This window comes from Trachymyrmex cornetzi, unplaced genomic scaffold (genome assembly GCF_001594075.2).
Source record: "Trachymyrmex cornetzi isolate Tcor2-1 unplaced genomic scaffold, Tcor1.1 scaffold56, whole genome shotgun sequence".
Taxonomy (NCBI): Eukaryota; Metazoa; Arthropoda; class Insecta; order Hymenoptera; family Formicidae; genus Trachymyrmex; species Trachymyrmex cornetzi.
In genome coordinates, this window is record NW_017299871.1 from 2021388 (window position 1) to 2036903 (window position 15516).

A 15516-nucleotide genomic window follows, 5' to 3' on the forward strand; every position below is an offset into this window, starting at 1 on the left:
CTCCATTAAAACCTCATTACGAAAAGCGTACGCAGAAACGCATGTCTAACGAACATGATTCATCCATCGAAACCGTTCGAATTCAAATCGAACTGCTGACTTCAGTTCGTTCGAATGCAACTTCACGCTGCACGTATTCTCGCGAGGTGTAATCTGGTGTAATCGCCATTGCGCTTCTGTAAAAACGGATAAACGATAAATGCCAGGCTTTATCGTGGCCTCATTCAACGTACATTAAATTAGAGGATCGATTATATATTTCGAAACGAAGTGAAAATTACAAAAGTGAACATATTTACTAGAATGTTTGTAATTAATCGTTTAACAACGAATTTGCTCATTTTTGTTATTTTCATTTCATTTCAAGATATATATGTAATTGACCCCCTGCATTTTTATTAATAAGTTATGACACGATATTAAACATTAAGAGGAAAGAACGGAAAATATCAGTGTGAATAGAATTATGCAACAATTAATTAACTTAATATTACCTCAATTATTAAAATTATTTGTTTTATTCCAATTCTTAATTAATTGTTGCATTATTTTGTTGTAAAATCTTTCAATTATTAATTGTATTATTTTCACGCATCAATTACCGCGCTGAATTTTATTTACGGTTTTTTCTTTTAACATTTTTCTCGAGTCACGTATTTTGACTCACCTCATTGTTCGCTCGAATTCAAGTCGTCCAGAAAAAAAAAAAATCGGAGAAACGATTCTATAATTAATCTCGCGAAAAACAAGCAGACATATATTTTCCGGACGCAATGATGCGATCAACAGTGGAATTCTGTAACTCGTTATGTGTTCATAACGACAGTTGCGCAATGTATATTTTATATCCCTAAATGAAAATAAAAATCGGAGCGTAAATCGGATGTAATGGGAGAGTAACAGAAAGTAACAGAAGCGTAAACGAAACTTCTAGAAGGCGAAAATTGAAACATCAAAATGTAAAAAAAGCGTGAATGCTTCTTTTACATTTCATTGTTCCAATTTTCGCCTTCTAGAAGTTTCGTTTACGCTTCTGTTACTCCCCAATTACATTCGCGACTTACGCTGATTTTTATTTTCATCAGGGATAGTAAAAAAAGCTGCACAACAGTCGTTATATGAACTCATAACGATCACGATACGACGTCTTTATATCATGATAACGACTGCATAACGAGTTGCAACATACAGGGGTAGCCAGCAGATGCGAAGCGCAACGATATAATACGCGGCAATGCCCAACGGTCGCGGAACAAGTGACGATCACGCGACGCAATTCAAACGACAGTTACCAGACGCGACCGTTTGAAACGTAGTTGGCTCGGCGGCCGAGTGGCGGCGCGCGCGCGGCGCGGCGGCGCGACGAACACCAACCGCCATGATGGGGAAACGAAAATGGCGTCGCGTGCACGGTGCCGATGATCCCTCGTTTCGCCGCGTTCGTGTTCGGGTAGCTGCGGTGTGTACGGACTACGGCGTCTAACGGAGCGTCTCAACGACAACGACGACGGACATTAATCGGCGTGTAGTGCGTGTAATACGAGAATCGCTCGTTGAATAACCAGGTTCGCTTGGCGGTCGTGCCGCACGTACGAACGTTACTTACGGCGAACGGCGGTGGCGGCGGCAACGACGACGACGACGACGACGACTATCGCAGTGACGGTGATTAAATCGTGCAGACTTCGTCGGTACCGGCAGACTCGCGATAATCCTCCTGTTGTTTCCTTCTCGCCGCGAGAACCGATCTCGTCTCCGTTGGCATGACGAAGGACGCGATATCTCCGTTTTCCGCGGCGAGGTAATGTGTGTTGACGTGCGCGAGTGAGAAGCACCTCTCCGCGTATCGTCCTTGTCCCGTCTTGCGATCGAGGGACAACCCGCGGGTGAGATCGTCTATCGGAGGCGGCGACGAGAACGACGTGCGCAGCCACGACGACGGCGACGTGACGGGGCGACGTGCGACGTCTAGCATCTCCGCCCGACCATGGCGGTGAATCCGCGTGATATGGACGGCTTCATGCCGCTCCTGTCAACGACGGATATCAAGAAGAAGCTCAACGTCGGCATCGCGCTGCTCAATTTCCTCGGCGACTTGAGCAAGAGCATCGAGTGCCAGGACATCGGCATGTTCATCGACAATATTATTCCCTGGCTCGGCAACGGCAATCCCAAGGTAAGCGTTCGGCGACGGCGACGGCGACGATGTCGATGTCGATGTCTAAGGTCGCCCGCGACGACGTCGAGTCGTTACGAGCGCACCTAACCTTCACGGAGAAACTCGATTTTTTCCTCCTCCCAAAGTGATGCACGAGTAGCTATTTTCATACAATGTTGATAAACGGATAAGACTGGATACATTTCATAAAAAAATTATTTATCGTTATTAAGTGTTATTTATCGCTTTAAAGATTACGTAAAGAATGACTTTTGTAACGTTCATTATATTTTAGGGATTGTTGACATCTGCATTTTAAAACTGAGCTGCTCTTTACGCGCTGTTCTGTGTTTAAAGGTGAATTATAATTGAGGAAAGGATGGAGCAATATAAATTCAAATTAACTCACCCTTAACCTTGCATAACCAGAGATTTTTTGCTTGCTAAAACAAGATTACACAACTGGTAAGCGGGGAACGTTGATTAAATCATAGACTGCGCTCAGTAGAAAAAGCAGTTTTGCAGCTGTTGTAAGAGTCTTTAATATAATTGATTTGTGTCCTCAGTTTCTCAGGGATCTAGATATATAAACAAATTATGTTACAAAATCTTACAACAGTTATAAAACTTTTTTCTGCTGAACGCAGCCATTAAAACTTAAAGGGTGCATTTGTTTACGCAGCAGTTAGAACAGAGAGTATTATTTAATCCTTGTTTAACACTTGGTGAATAACAAGGATAAAGTAATTTTTTTTCTGTACTAACCGCTGCATAAATGAATGCAGGGAAAGAATATAAATATATGAGTATGCCCTATAATGTAACTTAATCCGTAACTGGAGCATATGGGTTTGGTGACTTTAGAACATTTTTAAATAGTACAATAATTTGGAATAATTTTATGAATACACTTTTAAAACTTGTTTTTGTAATAATACGATGAAGAAAGCAATATGAGACAACTAATAGGTGTGAGTTGAAAAGTAATAATAAAATATGTTGGTGTTATTGAATATTATAGAAGCTGTTTTGAACTCACAGACTTCTTCAGTCTCAAAAGAATTAAATAAGTACGTAAATAAAGATCAATTAAAAGAGGACCATAATTGATAGAAAATTAAAATCTAAGAGTTATTAAAACAAACTAATATCATAGAAACACTGTCCAAATAAATGTATACATCATCAATTAATTAAATAAATTTTATTTAATAAAAGAAATAACAAATAAGTGTATCAGACATATAAAATGTAAAATGCGTTACATATTATTTTGTTGGAAAACACAGTTGACTCCTCGAACTGAGATAGAAGAAAGAATCTTATTCGGGATAGTTAAAATGTTAAAACCGTTAGAAACCAAAATCTTTTCAGGTCAGATGAACGTCAAAAGAATGGCATTTTGAACAGATACACATATTTTCCGGACAATATTCAATCATTGTTATTGTCGCAGACCAGTCTGCGAAAACTTACAACAACTACCGAATATAGTCCGGTAAGTGTGCAGGCGTATCATCTTTTCCAATATATCATTTTTCTGACCTAAGAGCTTAAGATCTTCGTTTCTGATTTTAACATTTTAACACTGTCCCGGACAAGATTCTTTCTTAGTATAATAAGGCTTGTTTTTTTTTTTATCGATAAACTCTCGGAACTGGTACACAGTGCAGTAAGTTGAAGTGAAGGGCCTTAGTGTCACAAAAAATATGTGTTCTCTTGTTACGAGTTAAAATCACATGGTGATACAAAGGGTTAACACTCAATCGAAGTCAACCACGTTGGATTCGCGGCCGTGAGGTCTCCTAGTCGAGCACATGACGCGAGCGGTCCATAAATGGAGAAAGGAGACGATTGATCAGTCGCCATCGCCTGCCTTCGGCGCGCTCCGTAAAACGCCGCTTTTTCGCGCTCGCACGTGAGAACGTTACCGCCCCTGTTCTCACCTGTGCGTCGCGAAATGGGAACAACCGATTTAGCATCTGTGTGGCACGGAGCAACGCGCCGGAGTAAGTAGTCCGGTGCCGATGAAAGTGCCATTTGTCATAATTTACTGCCGTTTCCTCGGCGCTGTGAATGACCAGCATTCGTTCAATTTTTTTCTCCTTATTTTCTCCGGTAAGTTCAAGTGACCCTCTGGAAAAATAATACCTCTCTTTACGATTTTACGACTCTCGGAACTTGTGTTTATCTTTTCTGTCTTAGATATCTTGGTGAATATTTTATTTGCTGGTTAACTTGGGCTTAGTCTGCCGCTAAAATAAAAATTGTATTTTTCTATCTATGGTTAATCATTAAATTGATGATTTTGTAGTGAATAACTTTTAAGCCTTCTTCTCTCACAGTAGGCCTATTCTTTTTCTATACCAGGACTGAACTTCTTTGCACGATTTATTTTCTTATTCTTTTTGTTCTTTTATTCTTTTTATTCTTCTTATTCCTTTCACGTTGGAGAGAAAAAGAGAAAAGGTAAACCGTGCAAGAAATTCAGTCCTGAAGTATGGAAAAAGAACAGGCCTTATGAAGGGTTACTTAAAAAGTAAAGGTTACCAAGAAATTCATGAATGAATTTCATTGATGGATTTTTAATTTTTAGGTATAATCATATATATTGTGAAAACGAGCCTTAAAATCTAAACCACAACGAAATCATTAATTTAGTGATTAATCATAATTAGAAACACAATTTTTATATTATTATCAAGGTAATTCTTAGTATATACGATGATTTTTCAGTTCTTTACTATACATGATAGGTTATTTGTGTTCCTGGTTAATTTTCATTATTTTAGCAAATGTACAAAAATTATTAAGTGATTCTTACATATATCTTAACATCTTTGAAAAGTATTTGTAAGGTTATGCGTTAAAAAAATTCTATGTAAATATTATAACTGATTACTTAATGCTGATGCTTTTAGTTTTTCGAAGAAAAGAAATGTGCAGAACATGATGACCCAATGTGTGCTAAGGGTTAAGTGAAATTTCATCTAAATTACGAGTTAATCAGATAATGAAAAATCGAAGACGAAAGCACAAGTCATTTCGCACAAACTGCAATATTGGTCGTTGCGGAGTATTTACTTAACGACAAATGCTTGCACATTAGACGAAGATGCGAGACGAAGAGTAGCTGATGGTGTTTAAGAGGATTTAAAGGACCGTGATCGGCGCTTTAAATGCCACGAGTTTCAGCAAAGAATCTACAGCTGTTTATTATAAAGGTTCAATTATCTTACTCTGTACGTGCGAAAGATCAATATCGCGTCATCACATTTAAGACTCAATGACAACTAATAAACGTTGTAAATTATAACGCTGTGCGCGATGTAAACAATCTTTCGAAAGCATCAAGGCAGCGGCGTAATATGTCGATCATTTATTTATTATCGAGAACATATCTTCCGTTTTATTGCGGTCGGCATTCCGCAACACGATGAAAATCCGAGCAATGAAACTCGACACGTGCATGGTAAATGAGTAGTAGTGTAATGTAGAAAACAGTTAATTAACTCATAACAGAAACATATGCGTTCTTGGGATTCATTAAAGCTCTTGTTATTAGTTTTCTTTAAGAATTTTTCAAGTTAAATTATATAGTATATTCTTAATTTGGTATAACGCTGTTTGAGAAATACAAAATAAAAGTTAAATTAAATTAAAAAGATAACACAATTAAATTAAATTAAGTATTATTGATAGAATTTGTTGATTCTAAATCTTGTTCGATATAAATACGAATTTTTTTCTAGAAAACTTCTTTTTTTAATTCTTTTTTTAAACTATTGCCAGAGTCACCAGGACCCATATGTTTCAGTTACGGATTAATGTGTCTAACACGTTGATCTTTCCTTGTATTATATATTGCGCAAGAAACGTAAGCAACACGTACTTTCGTAAAGATATTGTATAGGGGAAGCGGGATGTTTATACATTGACACAGTAAGCCTTTAATCTTTATTTCCTGCGAATGTGGATACGTCGATTTCGACCGCATTCATCCTATGCACAATGCACTATTGAACACAAGAATCGAAGAATAAAATATGTACGTAATGAGACAATATCTATACACGGACTGAAGCGAAAGTAGAATAAACATTCGCGCGTTTAATTAATTAGACGAATAAGATGAGAAATATAAACGTGAAAATATCATTTATGTTATCGTAATATATGGAGATAGTTGAATTGACAGCGTTACTGTGAATTGTATTCTATATTTGTTCCTCATATCTTTTTTTATGGATGTTTATTTTCCCCTCTTCATAACTGTTACATTACATTAGATCTCACTCGATCCTAATTTTGTATGGTCGCCGGCCAGGGTGTGTCGAGTGACAAACTTATTACCTTATGTGCGCGTGTGCGTGCCAGGGGTTCTCAGTCTTCCAGTTTTCATACAGTGTATGCAACCTTTAAGGGGAGTCTAAAATCGTCTATTTTATCGATCAAGATCTACACACATGCCATTGATACATTGTTGTACATTATTATTTCAACATCACACGCATATACACATTTTCAACATCACACGCTATACAAATTTTTTAACTATCTGATCTTTAATATTATACGCTGAAAAAGATGGTCTATCGGATTAAATAGTAATTTTGATGGAAAATGGACGAATCAGAATTTTCTGATTAAATCTATTAGAATTCGAGTTGAAATAGCTAGAATTCTGATTGATATAATTATTCTGGTAAAAATAAGAATTTTAGTAGATTTTATAGAAATGTATCAACCAGAATTCCGGTTATCTCAACTAGAATTCTAATAAATTTAACCAGAGAGAGAGAGAGAGAGAGAGAGAGAAAATTTTCTAACTCCTTTCCGTTTTTGGCTTAAAATTGGCTAGTTTAATCTATAAAGGCAATTCGACAAATACTTATTTGAAAAATTTTCTAACTCCTTTTCGTTTTTGGCTTAAAATTGGCTAGTTTAATCTATAAAGGCAATTCGACAAATACTTATTTGAAAAATAATTGATGAAACACAGATGACTTTAGAATCCCCTTAACACTCGGATAATCGGAACGATCTCGTGCCGTTATAAATTTAGATACTTTCATACAGTTGGAGAGACCATGCTTTCAAATTCAGTTTATTTTTGTCACGAAGATAATTCTCGTGATCGTTAGACTTTCTCTCATCATTTGTTTATGTTGAATATTCTTTTTTTACGACCGCGTCTCTAAGAAAGAACGTTGCACCTCGTGACGTACCAAGAGGAGATATTTCGAGATCTTCTTTTGGCAAAGGGACGATTCGCTTGTATGACCTTTAAATTGCACAATCTGCATCGAGTAATCGAGAGCAATCGAGTTTATGGCGTGTTATTGTTGCCGATTGAGTTGTACTCCTACGTTCTCGGTACTCCGTCGAATTAAATATGCCATCGTTTATTTACTGATTTCATTTGCCAGACCTTCGAGATAATGACCACGATCGTAGACGTAATCGAACTAAAAGAACACGTAACCTGTTCGTTAAATTTTTAATTAATTTGCATAACTAGCTTCTCCTGAACTTGTCCCGATTTCCAATGTCAGAATTTAAACCCCAATAGATAAAGCAATGACAAAATTAAGGGACGTGTAAGAGTCAATGGTTCGCAATTAAAATTAGAGTAAATGAAAACAAATATATTATAATATAAGGTATAAGAATTAGAATTAGATGGAAATTATTACATGTTTCGGCATCTTTATCGTGCTCTCTTCAGATAAGTAGCAAATCGAAAATATGAGACCAAGTGACTGCTTCTATAAGACATCGTTGCCAATCGATTAACAGACTGAGAGTGTTGAAATTTATTTCCAATAAGCAGATAAAGCTTTGAATTAAATTTCGCTGAACATATGTCGGCTCCAAAATTCGTTCAATTTACTCTTTCGCTGATCGAAGGATCTCGGAGCTCGGTTCACTCACGAATAAGGGAAAAAACTTTCACGCCATGTACGTAACGTGTCTTTTGCTAACGTGTCGCAAAGACGCAAGGATGTTGTTTAGTCGAAGCCATCAAGTCGCTAAATGCTCTCCGGTAATGGTTGAGAGTACGGCCGATGTGAGAGTTTTTGACCCCTTCGAGAGAAATGCGCAGCCCGAGTGACAGTTTAATGGACTATCGAGAGCGGTTTGAAACTTTACTACGAGATTTGAAACATCAGGTACGGTTAGTACATAACCAGTTATTTAAACTTATCTACCGCGCATAATCTTTCCTCTTTATGTTAAAATTTTCATCACGTCAGCCTTCAATATGTACTTGAAATATAGCTTAAATTGATGTAATCAATTAAAAAACTTCAAGATTATTCTGCAAAGCTTAAAAGTTTCTTCATTAAATATTGATAAATCTTGTTCATGAAATCTTGATAAGACTTGATAAATCTTTGACAAGATATAGTTTCACGGACGATGATTTGTTTACGAGTTATCATTAGTTGAAATGTTGAAAGTTATATCGTGTGGCAAAATCTACATACTTGAAGACGAGTAGGAGTAAGAAATCACTCTTGTCGTTTGGGCGGTAACTCTGACGAATGACTCATCGTAACGTTATACTTTTATATCTGGTGGTCGATTTTTTGATATAAAAAGTGCGGAACTTTTCTTATCTTTATATATGTAGATCTGCAGAACTACGAAAAGTAGTACTATTTGGAACTGTAATTATTTTACGATATCTCCAAGAATGATATTATAATAGATTAGCAACTAATTTAAATAAATGTTGGTGTTGTTTGTTTCTTGACTTTTTTTAAAACTTTTTTATATTTTATATATTTGTGTAATTATTATTTCCTTTTATATTAATAAAATGTGTTAACTTCACAAATTCTCCTTATTGTATTTACTTAGAAATTTTGCTCGTATTTCATTTACTTATCAAATTACTTCTCCGTGTTTGAAATTTATACATGCGTGAACTTTTATTAAAAAATTCATCATCAAGCCGACGTTCATTAAAAGATCGATCGCCTTACGTTACTCTGCATTTGCATTGGCGAGAAGCTTTACAAAAATTGCTTTGGACGTAATAAGTAGATAACCGAAACGAGTTTTGGCTACAAATTGGATATTCCTACATGATGTATGAACTCACACATGTTTTGATACGCGTACGCATATACATAGAAAAAATCACGTTCGTTTGTATATATATAATACAATCGAGCGTTCATTGCTATTTTTAGCGCGGCTTTTTATTATCGTTCGAGTCACCTCTCCGTTTCCTCCGTATTTTTCTTTATTACTCCTGCATTTTCATAACAATCTCCACAAAGATCTATGTGAGACGAAGTAAAGTTCCATTAATTCTGTATATTTGCTCAGAATTACAAGTTGCTTTCCTTCTACATCGAGAAAAAAATTGTTTATTTGACTAAATTAATTTGTCTTTATTTCTTTCGATGAAAAATGTATGTATTTATGTCAAACGTTATATATGACTTAAATTATACGTACATTCTCCAACAAAAAATAAAGACGAATTAAATTAGCTTTAGCCAAATAAACAATTTTTTTCTCAGTGTAGAGAGCATTTCATTTTCCAAGTTTCGTTCGCTGTGATTAAAGTTGCATTCAGGGAAAAATTGCATCTTCAATATCAAATGTTTACTTGGTATCCTTTAGATTTAAGAACGTGCTCTTGCGATTTAATTATGGAATTCGTGCCCTTCCACTCGATTCGAGAGAGCGACCGTCATTCACTTCTCACAATGCCTCGTTCAGTTCGCATAATGCGTTGGCAAGTCGGACGTCAGTAAACTGAACGAAATATAGACAGCGAAATATAGAGGCGCGTGTGGCGCTTAATTCTTACGATTAAAATTTCGGACGAGAATCGAACGTGAATGAGTGATTATCGTTCGACGCCACTTGTTGCCGTCGCGCGAATTTCGAATCCGTAAGTGCACGCGTCATTTTCATCTTGGAGGACAGGACGGGAACAAAAACGAGGACGATAAACTCGGGAGTGCATTAAAAGCGGGGCCTTTTCAGCTGTCCACTGCCCACGACGATCCATTGTGTTCGATCGTAAGAATAGGGTATGCACCGCTGAAAAAAGCTTCGCTTTCTCGGCTGGTAGAGTCGTAATGAATACACCTTGTCCGCCAAGAAGAGAGTCGCAGACCATCCTTAATCTTCAGTGAAACGCTTTTCATTCTGATTCGCGATTTTGGCAGACAGCCGAGAGAACGAAATGAAGCATGTTTCCTTTACGAGTTATTCCTTATAATTGTTAGCCAAGACTTTCTTTCTGTCCCGGTTCCTTGAAATGAAATCAAAGAAACCGGCGACGTATAATAGTTTATTTGTTAAACTTCCTCTGCTTTTTAATTCCACGATATTTTCTGATGCCACGATACATTTATTGCTAGAATGTTTCTACATTTTTATTATTTCTTATTTTTATCTACATTTTGTATTTATAGCTGTGTATTTTCCTTGTTATTTTAAGGTTTTTGACAGTGGTTTTCCATTTAATGACACAAGTCGACACATGACAATGGTTTTCCATTTAAGGACACAAGTCGACACAAACATCATTCTATCTTTTTTTTATTTCAGTGAATAACAAAGATAGAACGATTCTTGTGACGATTTATTACTAAATGAAAAACTTTATCTGTAAGATATTAAAGGAGCAATGACAATCCAACAATTCCTTAAGTTAAATAAAATTTTATTATTTTTAACTTCCATATGTCAAGATGTAAATCAATTCATTTCTGTAGTTACTCTTTAAATTTCTTCGAGTGAAATCTCACTCCAAAAGAATGAAACTAATCTTGTTGATTCAATAACAGTATTAATGAAACAAATAAAATCTTAAAACAAGAGCATGATGTATTTGTTTCATTAATAATGTTATTAAAATTAACAAAATTATTTTCAATTAAAATAACGCTATTGATATAATTTTTTTCAGTGTACTAATTATTAAAAATAATTTAAATTAGATATAGTAATAATAATAACTGACATTCTGAATTTAAGTGCGAGAGCGAGATTTATAAAATATTGCCGACTTGTAAAATGTTGACTGTAATGTTTTTTCTCGTGTAAATACCTATTTCAAAAAGAATCCTATTCATGTTCGGCTTATTTTTGCAGTCAAGCGAGCGGTACGAATGAAACGCATTGTTTTTACATCATCACACTTTACGCAAAGACATAAAATGTAGATAAGTAGAGTCTTAAAGCGCAAAGTACTTTGTTGTCGAACCATGGTTGCCTGGCTGTGAATCGTCGCGTGTAATTAGACTTAACAATGTCTCTCCTTACGGAACGATAACTGCACCATTTTTGCAAGGCACGAGTGCACCGTGTATTGATGTCAAGGACACAGGACAAAACGTGAACCGAACCGAACTGCCGTAGCCTCTAAAGTCGTCATGTTCTACTCGCTTTTTTTTGCCCCGCCACGGAGATGTTTCCTTTTCAGGATTTAATGTATGACATCACCCTCACCTCGGTGTTTTTTTTACATACGTGCGGTGCGCGCACGCAAACGTTTTACGTTTTCTTACATAATGTTACTCATTACTTGCGCAAAATGTATCTATTTTTGCAACATTCGCGGTGACTTAACCTTTTGTCTGCAAACAAATTTTTAATTGCTCCATTTAACCCAAGTTGTTTACTGTTCACATTGAAAAGAATATTTACTAAATTTTAATACATATTTCTTTGAATAGTGCTAAGAAAACATTTACTTACACTAAATAAATATTTACTTACTAAAAAAAATTATAGAAATTAAATGAATGATTTTTGTATCAAATAAATATATGTTTACATTTAGTAAATATTCATTTGGAACTATTCAAATAGATGTTTATTAAAATTTAATATTTTTTTCAGTATAGGCTTTCAAAAAATATGAGAAAATTTAAACTTTCAGAAAAATGTGGAAAATACAAATTATTTTTAACATCTTTATTATATTATAAATAATTTTTACCTTCGACTGCTACCAACCTGCGATTTTTAATAAAATTTTAGAAGCTTCTCTTTATTTTGGAGAAATTGGAAAGTGAAATTTTGCTTATGTCAAAAAGAATTTAGATCGCAGTTGGAGAATCAAAAACGAAGAGAAAAAGAGAAAATATCAACAATTCTGCGTTTTATTTTTTGTTCGCAATCGGAAAGTAGAAGAATACATGTCATCGCCGATTCGGTTTCAAGCGACTCTCAACCGACTTATTTTTCAAGAGCTGCTCGATTACAAAACAAGTTGTCTCGCTTATCTCAAGCGTTTTTATACGAATGCCGCGTATAATGTATACGCCTCGTGAACTCGGAGCGGATTATTACCTTAGGATTCCGTGAATTTTGTGTATACTCGAGGATTTCTTCTTCCATAACGTCGAAATTACCGAACTAACATCGTGTAGTGTCGCTTTGCCTCGGAATCGTTGCAATAAAACGAGAACGAGAAATGCTGCGACACTATCGAATTGCGCTTATCTTGCGCATTGAGGAACATTTGTCTCACGACGCAGAGAGAGATAACCGAGGAATATGGGCTGCCAAATATAGTCCGTTGCAAATCGCACGACGACCGACTCTCGACACGGTGAAATTTTTTTTTATTTTTCCCTTTCTCGCCTTTCGCGTCGCAGGATGAACTACAAAGGGCTTTGCTGAAGAGCGTATTACGATCCCAAAAAAATGAAATGTGAAATCCACTCGTCTAATCTCTAAATCATAGACTTTATCCCAAAATAATTAAACGCGTCTCGTGTTGTTACGCCGTAGAATATTACTCGAAAATCCGACGAAAATTGACTCAGCTTTCCCGCATTCGTATTCGCTTTCGTAACCGTCGTCTCTCGTCTCGTTTTCTGTGACTTTTCTGTTAAACTGCCAAGAAGTTCAGCGACGTATTTGATACCAGATATACCTCGTATGCCCGAAAATACTCGTTCCGTATTTTCAACGGGGGCGTGTATTTCCCTCCAGGGGGGGAGGGCTCTTTTCCGTCTGATCATGTGGCGCCTTGCGAACGCGATCTGTACGCGATGCGTTTCTGCGTGCGTGCGTGCGTGCAGAAGGAAGAAACGTGTGCAGCCTCCCACGTAGCGCTAACAACAGTTTTAACGGATCGTGCACCCAAGTTCGACAAGTAAGGCCGTGGTTCTCTCGCCCACACACGTGCCGTCGTGTACGACTTCGCATGATGACTCTTCTCGCGTGTTGTTTCTGTTTAGTCCTTTCGTTACAAAGAACCACCGGTGGTTTTCGTCGTACATGCGCTTTGTACGAAGATCTGTCGTAATAACTTGTCGAAAATTTTCTATTTAGCGGCGTAGAGTACGAATGTTCAAAATTGTATGGAAATTATTAATTGTTGGTATTTTGTTTTAGGACAAAATTCCGATAATTTTGATTCTTTAGTAAATGGGGATTTTTTTTTACTTTGATAAGAAACTATTGAACTATGAAAAGTGCTACTGGAATTATCATTATTTTTTTTTACATTAATAGAATGTCGCTAACTTCATAGATCCTCCATTTTCTGACCTTAATTGATTAATATACAATGATTCTTCAAGACAATATTTTTAGGTGCAAATTTTTGTTTACGTTGTTATAATTGTGCATTGAAAAAGATATTTTATTTTATACAAAAGCCATTAATTTGATTTATCACTTTTTTCTTGAATAAATATTTACCGCAAGTAAATATTTAATATTACTTAAAGAAATATGTATTGAGATTTAGCAAATTTTGTTCAGTGTGTTATTGTTTCTACGTTGTTTTAATTGTGTATCGTTATTTTACTTAATAGATAATCATTGCAATTGATATTGAAAGATAATAAAGATATATAGGTACAAATATAGATCTTATCGAGATGTTTACTTTTTACGAATGCAGTGTAGCGTAGAAATATAACGTGTAAGTCACTTGATAGATACAATCATGAATGGATCCGACATGCATGTAATTTTATCGAGAGATTGAAGATAATAGCGCAGAAGAGCAAAACCAAAGAGGAGAGTAAAAATTCTCGGTACTGAGCAATGATGTCACAGCCAGACGATAGCCCTGAGAGAACGTTTACCCCGTGGCTCGAAAATAGGTTTATACGCCTATGTATAGCACTTGGTTAAATGTATTTAAACGTCGTACTGCAGGCGTTTTAAACACTTTGCAGTTTGTGACAGATAGTGTACAAGCTGCTCAATGGAAAATTAAATTTAGCAACGTTCACCTAGATATCCTCTTTAGGCGCGAGATGTAAATGTTATATATTATGGGATATTAAAATCGACACGTTAAAGATATACTATTATCGTTGGCGTTACACAGTGATTTGTGTTATGACTTCCACCGTAATTACTATGCAGTCGCCTTTCGCGCGCGTTTAGCAGGTACTAAATTACAAACGTTCGATTAGAAATTCGCTGGTGGGTTAATTGTGCATTCTCTTGATTAACAGAAACGGCATTCTGTCTACGCGTGTCGTATTACCGAGGTTGTAATCACAAGTGCACTTGCGTCTGGCGAGACTCGCATATTAACGAACGAGAGGAAACACAGCAGCGATTCTCCGTCTTCAAGAGGATGGAGTTCGTCTCCCTCTGGATCGATATGTTTGCATCACGCGAGCTGTCAACATTGCACGAGAGATACGATCTCTTAGGCCTACTCCTCTATTTTCATACTCTCTCCATTTATATCGTATAGTTGTTAGAAAAAGTGATTTATTTTTGTTAAATGAGTTACTGGATTTTATTTCAAAAGAGAATAGTTGATCTCTGATATCTTTCTTTCTCTGTTTTGATGTCGAGTCTTTTTTCGTTGGATTATCATCCAAGGAAAATACTGAACAATATAAATAAAGAATATTGTGTGTAACAATATAAAAATTAAATCACAAATTTACGATAGCAAACAGTATCTCTTTGCAATGACATGACTTATAATTATACAATCATGATTCTTGAAAGCACAAGCACAACCTTTGAATAATCAACATGTGCTGTTCAGAAACATAAATGCATTATCGCGAGAAATGGATTAGAAAGCTCCGCTCTACCCTATTTAACTCGTGTATCTTATATATTTATCTTAAATACTTATTTTATACACTTATATTTAACAAAAAAACAAAAATTATTATAATAAAAATAAGATACTTTTTTGAATGACATAATCCCGTTTTTCAAACGCGAAGAATGCGAGAGCAAATTGCGTCAATGCGCTTCTATTATTAACCTGCTTTTTCGCCATAGTTGGAAGTGTTAATTAATATATACCATAATGGAGTTCCATATAAACGCTTTCTGTGCTCGCTAAATTAACCGGTAGACCTCGATCGCCTTGATGCACCGGC

The 15516-nt window shown here is 36.0% G+C and overlaps 1 protein-coding gene across 4 annotated transcripts in view; it reads left to right on the forward strand.

Moving 5' to 3' along the window:
• Positions 1 to 1973: 1973 nt before the first annotated feature.
• The window catches only part of chb (CLIP-associating protein), a 44885-nt gene continuing 31342 nt past the window's right edge, over positions 1974 to 15516 (forward strand). For 3 of the 4 annotated variants that reach the window (XM_018514973.1, XM_018514975.1, XM_018514976.1), the window contains exon 1: positions 1974 to 2176. In XM_018514973.1, coding sequence (XP_018370475.1) covers positions 1988 to 2176 — 189 coding nt within the window. In that variant the 5' untranslated portion in view covers positions 1974 to 1987. The remainder of the gene's footprint in view (positions 2177 to 15516) is intronic. The other variant, XM_018514972.1, reaches the window with a different exon arrangement.